A 13,939-nucleotide genomic window follows, 5' to 3' on the forward strand; every position below is an offset into this window, starting at 1 on the left:
CTGTGGTCTCAGCTTGGTTGTTTATTGAGAATACAAGGTAGCTGCAAGCCAGGCGGCTTGGCTGCCGTTCACCGTCCAGGGCTGCGTGTGATATCATCATGTTTAAACAGAAGCTGCTTGGTATTTTTATAACCCATGCTCAGGATGGGAATAATTCAGGGCTGGCCTTTTCCTCCCACTGCCTCCCCTCAAAAAGCAAACCCTTAAGACAACATACTGGCTTTAACATTGTTGAAAACAAGGGGAAAGTGATCACCATGTGTGAAGCACCTCAAACACTTGGACGAGTTGCTCGTTTTTCCATTGTGTCTTACCTGAGCAGGAACAGTGGAAAGTTACCAACAGATGATAAACAATAAATATATAGGCTTCTGTTGTGCCTATTGAAAAGCCCTGTCTCCAGGCCCAGTTCTACTCAGGTGGTACAAACTTGCTCGGCAGAGAGGCTCAGAAGCCAGGGTGGGAGCAGAATCACCTCCCGCACCAGAAGCATCCACCTACTTGGAACAGGGGTGACTGGTACCAAGATCATGAAGGAGAGGGGTTTATTAAGGCAGCCCATGGTTACCTGCAGAGAGGAGGGAAGGCTGGTGGCCTCAATCATTTAGGTTGGAAAAGACCCTTTCATCACCAAATCCATCACTAAACCATGTCACTAACTGCCACGTCTACATGTCTTCGTACATGTCTTTACGCTCACCGTGCTCAGTACAGGGAGGTGATCACTTCCCTTGCCCTGCTGCCACACTATCGCTGATATGGGCCAGGATGCTGTCGGTCTTCATGCCCACAGGGGTACACACCTGGGCTCATGCTACTAGACTGGCTGGAACTGCTTCTGTCAGTCAGATGCAAGATGCAGGGTAAGACAAAACCACTCTGGTTCCCTAGAAGTCAAGAGACCACACATAGAAGCTATTAGAGTAAAGCTGTTTAATAAAATATCACTTCAAGAAGCATTTACATACAATATATAAAAACACTTTAAAAGCCTAGTGTGTTTTAAACCTTCTCATACTGTAACAGATGCCAGTTGTTGAAACAAGACCAAAAGGAGCAGGGGTGGGGAAGGATGGGAACACCTCACCTTGACACCTGCAGCAATGAAAACGCATCCCTAAAGAGGTTGATTCAGCATCAAAGCTTCCAGTGTGGCCCCCAGCATCAAATGGTGCCATCCACAAGCCCCACACCAGAACAGCAGAAAGATTTACTAGATCCCAATGTCCTTGTTCATTCCCTTCCTGCATTCACATCAAACTCAATATAATTTTGTCCTGTTTCCCCTTTCAGCAGCGTTTTAGCTCCCTCTCTGGGCAATTTCTCTCCATAGCAGCAAGTTGGGACTTCATGGAGCAGAACCCAGCACACCCTTCCCTGGGGCTGGGCAGAAATAGTCATTTATTTGAGCCTGAAAATCGTCGGTACGGTCTGTTAATGATTTACTTTGAGCTCTGCCATTGCAGAAAGCTTCGTGGAGATTAGTGCATCTCAGAAGTTGTGTTATGCAGCACACCAGGAGGAGGGGCAGCAACACTGTTTTCCTACAGGAACAAGAGGTACCCTGCAATAAGAGTGTAACCATGCACCTATTCTGCAGGGATCCTAGAAACAAAACACCAACCCCAAACCACCACCATCACATGTCACTCCCCTCCCAAACACCAATTTCCTGAAGACTTTTGCTGCATCACATCAGTCCTGCAGTCCCGGGTGGCTTTTAGGAAGACCATCATTCAAAAGACTTCAGCCCAGTTGTTCCTTCATTCTCCTTGTCCATGTACAGCAGGAGAGGACCAACAGACCTGTCCTGGGGTCATTTTCTCCTTCTCAGTAGCTGGTGCAGTGCTGTGGTTCTGACTTTCAGCCTGGGAACAGCGCTGATAACACCGATGGTTTTAGTTACTGCTCAGTGATGTGTACTCTGACCAAGGACTTGCTGAGCCTCAGGCTCTGCCAGGGAGGAGGGGAAGAGGGGAGGAAGCAGAGACAGGACACCTGACCCAAACTGACCAAAGAGGTATTCCATACCACAGCACATCATGCCCAGTATATAAACTGGGGGCAGTTACCCGGAAGGGGGAGATCACTGCTGGGGTCGGGTTTCCTGATTATCTGCAGTCCTTTTCAGATGCTGAGGGTGAGAAAACCTCGGCTATGTCAATGTGTTGCTACACTGACACTCCAGTCAACATGAACTACAAGTTCCAACACCTCTGGTGGAAGAACCCACCATTCCAGCAGCTTCTGGGTGAAGATGCCCATTTCTGGCCATACTGAGAGCAGCAGTGGATGATCAGAAAGGCATTACACAGTGCTGGAGACGGGGTGCAGCATCCCCATCACCCACACACATCATTGTTCTCTGGCATGTTTCCTACTGAAGGATGGATGACTTTCACACACAAATGAAGAAATCCTTGGCAAGAACTCCTACATGTACCTGCTTGGAGGGCACTATCATGCAGTCACCCAAGTGCCCATGCTCTGCCAAGCAGCAATGCCAGCCCAGCCCAGCCAATGCAGGACACCTCTAAGGGATTTTCTGCTATTTTCAGTCATTTTCTCTTGTAGGTCAGAGTTCTGCTGTGCACACAGCTGCACTAGGGCAGCCTGTCCAAAACCAGCTGAGCTCTGCATCTGGGAAAGGGCTGCAGCTGACGGAATTAAGCAAGCAGCTCTTTTGGTGGAGATTGTAAACGCAAAGGAGGAAGAACATAACCAAAGCAGAGAGTCTGGAAATGAGCCTCTCCCACAAGAGCACAGCCTGGTTGTCCCAGGTTTTGTCATTTCAGTTGCTTGCAGAGCCTGGGGGCATGGAGTTTGTGCTCTACAGAGGCAGGTAAAGGACTGAACTCACGTTTCCCCTGCCACCACTCCAGCAGAGCTGGCAAGAGGGACCCTGGACCAGTACAACATACCCTAAAGACACATGCATTTCCTGCCTATGATCCTGGCCCACACGATTCCAGCTCTAAGAGCATCACCAACACCAAAGTGGCCAGAGAAGGTCACGGCAGACCTAAAAACATCAGTGTGAGGCCCAAGGTGATTTACAGGAAGTCACACAGCTGAAGCACACACTGCTAATCTGACATGGACAAGCCAAGCACACTGGAAGCCTGCCCTCCACAAGAGAGCACCTCAGCACATTTCAAAGGCTAAGCAGTCAGTTAGCAAGTGAGAAGCACTTGCTCTAACGCTCTAGAAGCACACTCTAACAGAACAGGAAGCTTGGTGACTTTCAGAACACATGATGAGGAAAGGGCCTGGAGAGCCAGCCACGGTGCTCAGTTTCCATCAGCAGTGCCAGTGCTGCAGTTCCAGTAAGGGGTATAAATAACAGCAGAGAAGCAGCCAAATGGCCATCTAAGTGCAGTGCAATGGCAAGGGAGGGCAGGAGAACCCCCAGCACCACATATAGCATGAACTTGCTCCTTATGAGCACAGCCCGGCCTGTCCCAACACTCCAGCATCCACCCCAGGAGAGCCAAGCAGAGTCTGGATTGCACACACCATCTCTGTGCAGAGGGACAAACAGGCTTCCCAGGTACTGGGGCACAAAAAGTGCAAGCTAAGCAGCAGTGACCAGCTGGGAGGTGTTGCACACATACCCTGGCAGACAAATGTACATGTAACAGCCCCCAGCACATGGGAAGAAGCTCGTTTAAGAGGTTTCTCTGCCATTACAGGTTTAAGAGGCTGCAACTCATCAGCAAATTTGGGCTGGGCATATTTAGTGGGGAAAGGAATCACAATGATACACCGCGAGTCATGAGCTTTCAGACAAATCCCAGCACCTTAACAGCCCACAGGAAATCGGAGGCAGTGTTGTAAGAAAAGTGTGGAACCTACGAACAGAACGAACTGAACCTGTTTACAATATCCTTTGACTTCTAAGTGAGAGAAAACAACAGCAGAGGAGGGCAGGGAAGGCTGGGCACGGAGAGTCAAATGCAGTTCCTAGGATGCCATTCCAAGCAGGAATCCTCCAGCAAACCCTCCAGTCACGATAACATTCTTCTTTAGAAATATGATCACCTAAGCATGGGAGAGAAGAGCCAACAGTGTTCAAGAGCAGCAGGTCACCCACCCTCCCCAAAAGAAGACATCCCTCAGGCTCCTCTCCAAGCGAGAGGCCACTGCTTGGGTCAGGGAGAATATTCCACTTATGAGCTCCCCTCCCTAATTTAATCACTGTGTGTGCAGCTTCTGAACTGACCCAGACCCAGCACAGCTCACATCCTCCACAACCTGCAGTCCAGGCCTACATGCTCCAAGGCTATCTCCCAACCAGCAGTCAGTCTGACACAAGGGGCTGCTAACTCTGTGTGCCAGAGCAGCGTACAGCAGAGCCCAGGGTACACTGGGCCACTCTGCTGCCAGATCTGCTTAGCTTTTCTTGTTGGGCTGAAGAGACACCTTTCCCCGCAACCCCAGCATGTTTCGTCCCAACCCCAAGCTATTTGAAGCGACACATGGTAAGCTGCTGTCATGCCTAGATGCCACCCTGGCTGTCCCAGATATGCAGAAATAGAATCACAGAGCAGAATCACAGAATTGTTTAGGTTGGAAGAGACCTTTAAGATCACTGGGTCCAACCATAAACCTTACGCTGTCAAGTCCACCACTAAGCCATGTCCCCAGGTGCCACATCTACACGTCTTTTAAACACCTCTAGGGGTGGTGACTCCATCACTGCCCTGGGCAGCCTGTTCCAGTGCTTCATAACCCTTTGGTGAAAAAAGTTTTGCTAATATCCAGTTTAAACCTCCCCTGGCTCAACTTGAGGCTGTTTCCTCCCATCCTGTCACTTTTGAGACTGGACACCCCCCTTGCAACAACCTCCTTTCAGGCAGTTGTAGGGAGCAGTAAGGTCCCCCCTGAGCCTTCTCTTCTCCAGACTGACCCCCCAGGTCCCTCAGCCATTCCCCATCACACTTGTGCTCCAGGCCCTGCACCAGCCCCGGTGCCCTCCTCTGGCCCTGCTCCAGCACCTCAATGTCTCTCTTGTAGTGAGGGGCCCAGAACTGAACACAGGATTCGAGGTGCAGCCTCACCAGTGCTGAATACAGGTGAACAGTCACTTCCCTGTCCCTGGTGGCCACACTATTGCCGATACAAGCCAGGATCCAATTGGTCTTCTAGGCTTTACTAGTTTAGGCAGACAACATGCACAGCCTTTGCCACCTCTCCAGTTTTGCTGTCATGCAAGCAGTCCTCCCTTGCAGTTGCACAACAGAGGATCCATAAAGGCCCAGGAGTCAATCCTGTTCTCTGATGTCCCTTCAGCTAAGCATCTGCACACGCCCTGGGAGAGTTGTCTCACCTCATCCACTTTGCTTTTCACTTCTGGAGGCATTTTGTTACCACTGCTGTGAAATTTCAGCTGCTGCTTGGCTTTGTTCATGTCCCGTTCTACCAGCTTCCAGTCCACTTTGATGTACCCCGTGTGATTTGCAATCTAGAGTTTTGAGGGGTGGAAAGAAAGTTCCTGGAGTAAAGCCCTGTGTGACCATGGCTAAACAGAAGCCCCCCTTGCCCACCCACCATCCCTGCCCATTGCCACCACCACACACTGCTCCAGTGGGCTGAGAGGATGAGCACACTAGCTTAAAAACTTGACAAAGGACCCATCCCTGCATCTGTATTGACTCTCCTGCAACATCTGTGCTCACAGGAATCCCCTACCAGCAGGACACATGTTGCAGTTAAGCCTGTTTCAGCCTCTATTCTTTAAAGCAACGCTGGCATCTGCCTTTCACAACTGCTATGGATATTGTTGGGACTCTCTGTAGCTCTCCTGTTTCTGTGGGTGGACATAGCTATTAATAGCCTGCTCCTCTCTGACTGTTTTATTTGGGCAGGATGATTCAGCAGTGAAACTCTCCATGCTCAGAGCAAGCTTTTGGCTTCCAACAGAACAAGCAGAGCCAGAAGAGCGGGGAGAACAAGTCTGAACACGAGACAGCTCCTGAGGAGCAAACAAGTAAGGTTGTTGAGCAAGGCCTGAGAGCTGCTCTGCTCCTGCAGCCTGTACAAGCTACATGTGCACATCGAGCAGCTCCCCTCAGTGCCAAGGGCTCTTGGAGACCTGGAGAAACGACTGAGGACAGACAAAGATCTCTGTTTCTCTTCCCTAGTGCTTCACAAAGAGCCCCATTTGTGCTGGCCTGACTCAAGTAGCCAGGTTGACAGGAAGCACATCACAGACATGGACAAACCCCTCTTGACATCTAGGGCTGTTTCTTGTATCTCCATGAGACTAACTACAGGACTAAGTACAGCAGCAGCATGGTTCACCTGCTCCCTGCTTCACTCAGATACCCCTGCAGTAATAGCCCCAATGTGGCCTGGCCTTTGTCAGCAGCCCCTGAACCGAACAGCACCTTTTGGCAATCCTCAGGTTTACACACACTGCTCCTGCTCTGCTGCTGCATCTACCCCAGGGAACACCCACAGTCACACAGAGCTCCGCATGGAGCTCCTGGAAGCGCAGGGAACTGGACCCACATGTCCCAGCAGGTCATGATCACCAGACAGCCCTTTGTCCCCACCAGCAGAGCTCTCAGAAAGCCTGGCTCGCTGGTCATACACACCTGAAGTAGGAAAAAGCCACCTCCCACCGCTGTCGCTGCCAGCTTTCCAACCTTCTGGAAGATGAATCCAGTACACCTACAAATCAACCACGTTCCAGTCAGGAGAATGAGATGACAAACACACCCTCCCAAGCACGCTTCCCGCAGGCAAGGCTGCCTTTGGCAGTGGTTACCCAGGACTCAGAGACAGCTGATGAATGGCACAAGAAATGCACGTGCAACCAGAGAGTAAGGATCTGTGCCCAGCTTTACAGCATTCTGCTGCTGTCACACTTCAGCCTTTTGCAGTTTTGATTCTTCTCTCTTCAATGTCTGCTCCCAGAGTCATTGGAAACACAGGGTTTCACCAAAGGCAGAGGTGATTTTAGCTTTGCCTCTGTTTTTTCAACTGGCATCATCTCTGAAGGGAAATCAGGCAGCACATGTGCCGCTGCTCCACGAAGCAGACCACAGGGCAAGCTGACTGCTGCCCAAACAACTACTTGCTTTTCTTTATCAGAAGAGAAAACTGCCACAGCACGCAGACAGCAGTGGTCTGAAGCTGTACTGGTCTCCAAGGTTACACATTCTCAACATGAAAGACATCACTGAAGCCACCAGAACTCAAGCAAGCGACACCCCATTGCTCAGCAAAGAACTAATGTACCACTGAAAGCAGACTTTACTTTGACCACAGTTTCCTTGCCACCACTGCAAAACAATACAGCAACCTTCTCTCACCCATTTGTGAATACATACATTTAGTGAAGATACAAGGGAGAGATCTGTCCTACACTTGTAAATTCACCCCATGCCAGGTGAAGAAGCAAAGCAGTGTGATTACACCAAGTCTGCAACTCAAACAGTGGGTGGGAATGAAGTTGCAAACAGAGCCACAGGCCACCAGCACTTGCTACAAGCAACACAGACCCCATCAACCATGCTTATAGATATAATAAGACACCTCCACAGGAGGTTTTAGTGCACATGCCTGAAACACATCCATCTCCAGGGAAGAAGGTATCCCTGTTCTGAGAGGCTCATATTTACCTCAGTTTAACACCACCATGTTATGGCAGGAGTTAAAGAGAACTCTCTCACCTCAAAAATTAAAGCCTGATGCTATTTTCTCCCCTAGGAGACAGCCTCAGTTCTTCAGCTCCATGTTAGAGACAGCTTTTAAGCCCATGCCAGCGCACATTGGGATGAGCATGCTGGACACCTGTCTCCTCCGAAAGGCTGCCAGATGCCCCCCCTGCAGCTGCCAGCGCCTTCCCAAAAGCCCAGCATCCTGCCTGCCACAAGCAGTGCCAGCAGCCCCCAGCACAAGCAGCACCAGCAGCCCCCAGCACCTCTCACCATCCCGTGACCCCTCCGATCAGCAGCTGCGTGGCCACGTTGTACTTCTCAGCGCTGGACCCCGAGCTGGGGGCGAAGACCTTGCGCCACCACGGCTGCTTCTTGGTGTACTCCGCCAGGTCCAGGACATTGAAGGTCTCCTCCGCACCTGCAGGCACATGGAGAGGCTCAGTGCCGGGACTGCTGCCCCACAGCCTCCCCTGCCAGCTCCCCCGGGACACGGGACCCACATCCAGCCCCATAGCCCCGCAGGGTCTGGCATCCCTCCGGGACCCTCCCTCAGCCCCACGCCCTCCACCGAGGGCCCCAGAGCCCCCCGGACCCCGTGCTCTATCGCTGCATCCCGTTCGTTCCCGTGCGGAACGGGCTGAAGAGCGCTGTCCCGCCGCGGGACGCTCCCGGGCCAGGCCCCGCTATCAGCCAAAGGAAACGGCCGCACGCAGGGGACAGGCCCCGGTCTCCCGGGACGGGGCGGGAGGAAGCCGGGACCCCCACCGCCACAGGGAGAGGAACGGAAGGACCCCGCCATCCCCATCCCCATTCCCATTCCCATCCCCATCCCACCTCCGCCCCGCGCCGCCATTCCTCCGCCAACGGCCCGCCGCGGCCAAGTAACCCCACACGGCGGCGTAAGCGCGTTCCGCGGGGGAAGGCCGCCGTGACGTAGCGGCGGCGGCGGCGCGAACGGTGCCGGTGTCCGCCGGTTCGAGTCACCCCGGCTACGCCATCCCCTCCGCTACCGCAGCGGCACCGCCTGCCCACAGCGCTCCCCACGGGGGTCCCCGGGGCCGTGCGTGGGTCCTAAGGGAACTGGTTCCGGTACCGCATGGGGGAGCCTGTGGTACCCAGCGGAGGGACAAAGCGGGCTCGACGGGCACCTTAAAAGCTCCCACGGCGCTTTGCTCCCCCCGACATGGGGCTTGTTTTCCAGTGTTGGTCCCACAGAGGAGCGGGGCACGTGTGTGGTGGGGCTGGGGGCTCAGGCACGTTGGATGTGACGCGGAGCCCTGTCCTGATGTGCCCCTGCCACCCCCTGCGCTGATGCGGGCAGCCAGGCACTAACACATCTGATTGTCTGCCCTCAAACAAGGATCCCTGCCGCGTCTGAACCAAACGCTCCTTCTTCCCACTTGGGGACGCAGCTGCCCAGGGAGTAGCAAAGCCCGGAAACCTGAGAGACAGCAGGCAAAAAGCACAGAGATCCTCCTGGAGATGTAAGCAAAGGAGGAGCGGGCTTGACCCTCCTGTGGGGTTAACGGGAACCAGTGCACGAGTGGGAGCTGGAGCGCAGGTGGGGGAACAGCGTTCTGGGAACCAGCGGCAGCATTCAGCCTCCGTGCCTGGGACATCCTGGTTGTCAACAGCACCCTCTTCCCCCCCCCTCCCGCAGGTCGGGAGCTGCGGCAGCATCACACGTGTTTCCTGCGCTGCCCTGCTGAGGGGAACTGGCTGGAGCAGTGTGTGCCCACCCAAAGGAAGGCAGGGAGACGGGGACAGTGATTCCTCAGTGGTTGAGTTGTGCTGTCTTGCACACAGTCATCCCCTGGGGGCTGCTGCCCACAGCAAGTTTGGGCCTTGGGACTAGGCTGTCTAAGATGCAGAGGGCCCAGTAAGGTACAGCTGGACACCATGGGGATGCAGGAGGAGAGAATCCAGGTGTCCAGCCCTTGAGAGCCATGGACCCTGTAGACAGGATGCTCCAAAGGGTTTTCGCTCTCATAACCACACAGAGAAGGGGACTGCACTCCACAAGGGTTTATTTACTCTCTGGTGACTGGAAAGCTGCTGCGTTTGCTCTCCTGTGCAGGCAAAGCCCCATGGCATCGCTCAGGATCAGGGCTCCCCTCTGCTCCCACCACACTGGCAGCAAGCCCCAGTTGTCCCATGCCCAGATCAGAGGGCAGCTCCTGCAGGTGCAGTGTGGTCACCCTTTGGTGACCCAGTAATCAGATGTAGCTGTTAGTGAGACTGACGGACAGATCCTACACCGACTACTGAGCAGCCAAGGGCACCATGTCTCTGCTGGGTCTCCATCTCGGCTGTAGGCAGGGCTGGCAGTGAGCAGAGCAGCTTCCCCTGTAAAGAGAAGATACGGGGCAGGGGAGGGGATGGCTGATGGGGAGGGGTGGCTGGGGGCAAGTGGGTGCCTGTGGCAATATTTCATTTTGGAAAGCCCATTGAACATGGATGTCAGGTGGCACTGGGGTCTCCCGCATGTCCATTATGTGGTGGGTTCCCATCTCCATGCAGCACGTGTCCCCAAGCTGTCTCCTTCCTCCAGGCAAAAGGTTGCCTGCATGCCCTGGGGCCAGGCAGGGCTCCTCTCATGCCTTCTCCTTGGTGCTAGCTGGGGTGTTCCCTACACACATGGTCCCAAAGGTGTCCGCTGGCCTGAGCATCTGCAATATGGCCCCATCTTTCCCAGCACAAGTGTGCCATCACCCAGGGCAGCTTCCTCTCATGGGGGGGTAGGAGCTGGGCTGATAGAAAAGCTGCAGGTCTGTGCAGCAGGATCAGGCCCAGCTTGCTATATAGGGTGGCACAGGGGCTGGTGGGCACAGCAGTGGGGCCCAGCACTCCAGCTCAGCACCCCACAACCACTGGGGCTCCTTGCAAGGCATCTTCCTGGCCAGCAGCCGTGTTCAGCTCAGGAGACACAGGCAAGAGCAGCCATTCTCCTCCCTCCTGGCACCACCACTGCCTCCCAGCCTGTGGTCAGGGGCAAGCAGTACTGAGCAATAATGCAGCCACCAAAACCATGTTCCCCTGGTCAGTACCTGCTTGTAGACCCCCCCCAAAATGCTCTGTAAATGGACCCACGATGCCCCTCTGTGCATCTCAGAGAGGCACCATACCTGTCCATCTCCACCAGATAGGAAACGTGTCCCGGGTGCGCAGGGACCGGGAGGGCTGCAGCGTCCTGGTGCTCCCAAGCTGCTCTCAGTTCAGCGTGATGTGGCTCCGATGCTGCCAGCCTCGTGGCCCTGTGCTGTGCTGGGGCCGCCACCGTGTCACTGCTTTTAGTACAGCAAGAAGCAGAGTCTGAATTCCCCTTCCCGTGCTGGGACATCCGTACTGGTGTCACGCAGCCGCGCAGGGACAGCCCCGGCTGGCGGCTGGCTGGGGGCACGCTGCAGCTTGCAGGAAGGAAATGATGTGCAGCTCAGCCCCGTCAAAGCAGGGATTTTCAGCGGGGTTTCTCTCTCTGCTGCCGTCTCTCTCGATCTTTTCTCATGTTCTGGAAATGAAGCAAACTCGGGCTCCAGCCCTTCGTGCCGCTATGGGTGCGGGTGACAGCCCTTCTTCTTCACCCCCCCACCCGGATGCTGTAGGGACTTTTCAGCGCAGGCCAGCTCTCCCCCACCACAAAGGAAGGGGCTTTCTGCTCCCTCCTGCCAGCCGCTGGGGTTCCTACCGGCTGGGCTAAGGGAACAGGAGGCAGGCTGAGCAGCCACAGCGCTGTGCTTAGAGCAGGAGTAAGCCCCTCGAGCCATCCCTCCTGCCGTGAAGCACTGATTTTGGACCACGAATGGATGCAGCCAGTCTGAAGCATGGCAAATGATACTTAGATTCTCTCTTCCTGGCTTGCTGCTGCCTTGCAGGTGGCCATGGGCAAGTCCTGCTGCTCCCTGCAGCAGTTTCCCCTACATAAAAAAGTGAATATAAATAAAACTGAATAAATAAAAAAGCGATATAGAAAGTGATTAACATTTCCTGGATGCTCCATAATCTCCTCGTTCAACTCTTGCATGTTTTCTGCCCCTTTGGACAGGATCCCAGGCCATCTTCCCTTACAGTCCCTCCATCTACACCTTTTCCCATCACTGCCTGGCCAGGGTTTGTCTCTCTGTCTGGGCTGGTTCTGCAGCAGCCTGAACAGAGACAAAAGCACCATGAGAGATGCCTGCTTTGGCCGGTGGGTTGGTGGTTGAATATTCTTGTTTCCTAACTGAGACAGTGGGTTCTGACAAAAAAAGCAGCTCCCCATAAAGCACCTCTGCCCTTGCAGAGCACAGTGGTGATGGTGCATGCAGTGAACACATCCCCTGTGACTAAACCCCAGTGCTGGCTGTGGAGATGAGGCTGCAAACCCCCACTCCAGCTGTGCAGGGAGGTGCTTAAGAGGTGCCAGGGATTTCCTGCTGCATTTGGTGCAATGAGTGAGTGTGGCACGCATCCAGGTGGGAATGGCTGGCAGCCGGGGCAGGAGCCAGCCAGCAGTTTGTGCCCAGCGGCATAGGGATGAAGCGTGGCAAGCCCATGAGGCCTTACCCAGGGCATGTCTGTGGAAGAGCAGGGATGGGGTCTTGGTCCTTTCCCTTGGATTGCCAGTGCCACACAGCACAGACAGTTTTGGTGCTCTCTGCCCATGCAAGTGCTGGGAAGGGTGAGGCTGGAGAGGGACTCTTCATCAGGGGCTGTAGCGATAGGACAAGGGGTGATGGGTTTAAACTGAACCAGGGGAAGTTCAGGTTCAGGTATAAGCAAGAAGTTCTTTACTGTGAGGGTGATGAGGCACTGGAATGGGCTGCCCAGGGAGGTTGTGAATGCTCCATCCGTGGTGGTGTTCAAGGCCAGGCTGGACGAAGCCTTGGGTGTCCTGGTTTAGTGTGAGGTGTCCCTGCCCATGGCAGGGGGGTTAGAACTGGATGATCTTAAGGTCCTTTCCAATCCAAACCATTCTATGACTCTATGGGTGGCTGCTGCTTCTGAGATGCTCTGCATTCCGGAGAAGCTGCCGTGAGTCACTTGCTCTCACATACACACAGAAAAAGCCCCAGAAGATTAAACACGGCTCGCTTTGCTCTGAGTCATTTTTCTCTGCCCCGTCACCGTATGGAGCTGGGAACTGCACAGTTCTGGGGAACAGCCAGTGCTGTCCGCGTGCACGTGGGCCCTTGGCTCTGCCCAAGCAGGGTTCTCTGGGGCTGCTGGGGACAGGGGTGAGCTCTGGCTTCCCCACCGTGTTTGCATGGGAGGACGGTGCCCTGGTGCTGTCTCAAGGGGAGGTTTGGGAACAGGCAGCTGTGCCCAGGCTGTGCCTCGCTGTGGGCAGAGCTGGAACACCAGTGCCTCTCCACAGGTCCCGCAGAGGCACAGCTTTCTGTGGGGTGATGCTGATGCTTTGCAGTGGCACCCACAGGGGTTTGCAGAGCCCAGGCAGTGCCAGCGCTGCCAGTGTCACCCCTCTTGCTGGGAATGGGGGCTCCAGCTTAGCAGGCTCTGCCGGCTGGGAGCGGGCCCCATGCAGATTCCTTCTCTCTGCGCTGGCTCTCATGTGCCTGCACAAAGCTCCCCACTGTGGCAGCAAGAGATGGGAGCTGAGCCCCCTGCCCAAGTTACCTCCAAGGGTTTGGTTTCACACCTGAATTTCCCTTCCCACATCCTTGAGTGTCTTAATGATATGGGGGTTTTGCTCATTTGGGTCCCATCTCTCCAGTTTACTCTTATGTCTCTGGGTTAGGAGCCTGGAGCTGCCTCCCAGTAGCTGAAAATGGTCAAACCCAGCAACTGAGCCCCTGCCAGTATCACAGCCAACAGCTGCGACTGTGTCCAGGCTCCCGTCATGGCAGCCCTCAATGGAAGCTTTGCCTGACTGCCTCCGTGATCCCTGAATGTTGTTATCCCATAGTGCCTGGAGCATCCCTGCCAGGGTTACAGGCAAGAAGCCTCTGTGCTGCACCCAGACCTGGAGCACCCTTCCTGACAACTAGTGCCAACAAGCCCATGCTCAGCTGTCACCCCCCCCACTGCTCCCTTCATGGTCACACTGTTTGCTTGGCCACGGTTTCCCCATGTGCTCCTTTCTGGAAGAAACACCTTTCCCAGCCCTTCCGGGTGAGCACGGTCTCACAGCACCGGGAGATTCCCAGGCACCACGACTGGAATAAAGTCACGTCCGTACTGCAGAGGACACTGGGGCCAGAAGCCCAGCCCGGATCTCCCATGTGTCTCCCAGACCTCCGGACAACCTTTCCCCTCCAGCCCTCAACAATATCCTT

General features: G+C 54.5%; 1 protein-coding gene across 3 annotated transcripts; it reads right to left on the minus strand.

The window, feature by feature from the left end:
• Window position 1: 1 nt before the first annotated feature.
• FUNDC2 (FUN14 domain containing 2) lies at window positions 2-8,612 on the minus strand. Of its 3 annotated transcripts, none has more exons than XR_009725968.1 (6): window positions 8,502-8,612; window positions 7,938-8,085; window positions 6,600-6,675; window positions 5,330-5,464; window positions 701-838; window positions 2-497 (listed from the first exon to the last, which is right to left on the minus strand). XR_009725968.1 is itself a non-coding variant. In XM_061356710.1 (5 exons), the coding sequence occupies exons 1-5, from the start codon at window positions 8,518-8,520 to the stop codon at window positions 3,964-3,966; spliced, it is 456 nt and encodes a 151-aa protein (XP_061212694.1). In that variant the 5' UTR covers window positions 8,521-8,612; the 3' UTR covers window positions 3,857-3,963. The 3 variants fall into 3 exon arrangements, 1 of the variants encoding a protein (XP_061212694.1); XR_009725967.1 differs by having other exon boundaries at window positions 2-595; window positions 632-838; XM_061356710.1 differs by lacking the exons at window positions 2-497; window positions 701-838 and adding an exon at window positions 3,857-4,041.
• Window positions 8,613-13,939: the final 5,327 nt, after the last annotated feature.

The sequence above is a fragment of the Neopsephotus bourkii genome, unplaced genomic scaffold (assembly GCF_033783945.1).
Source record: "Neopsephotus bourkii isolate Nb327-2 ecotype Australia unplaced genomic scaffold, CSIRO-AGI_Nbou_v1 NB_867, whole genome shotgun sequence".
In the NCBI taxonomy this organism is placed as follows: domain Eukaryota; kingdom Metazoa; phylum Chordata; class Aves; order Psittaciformes; family Psittacidae; genus Neopsephotus; species Neopsephotus bourkii.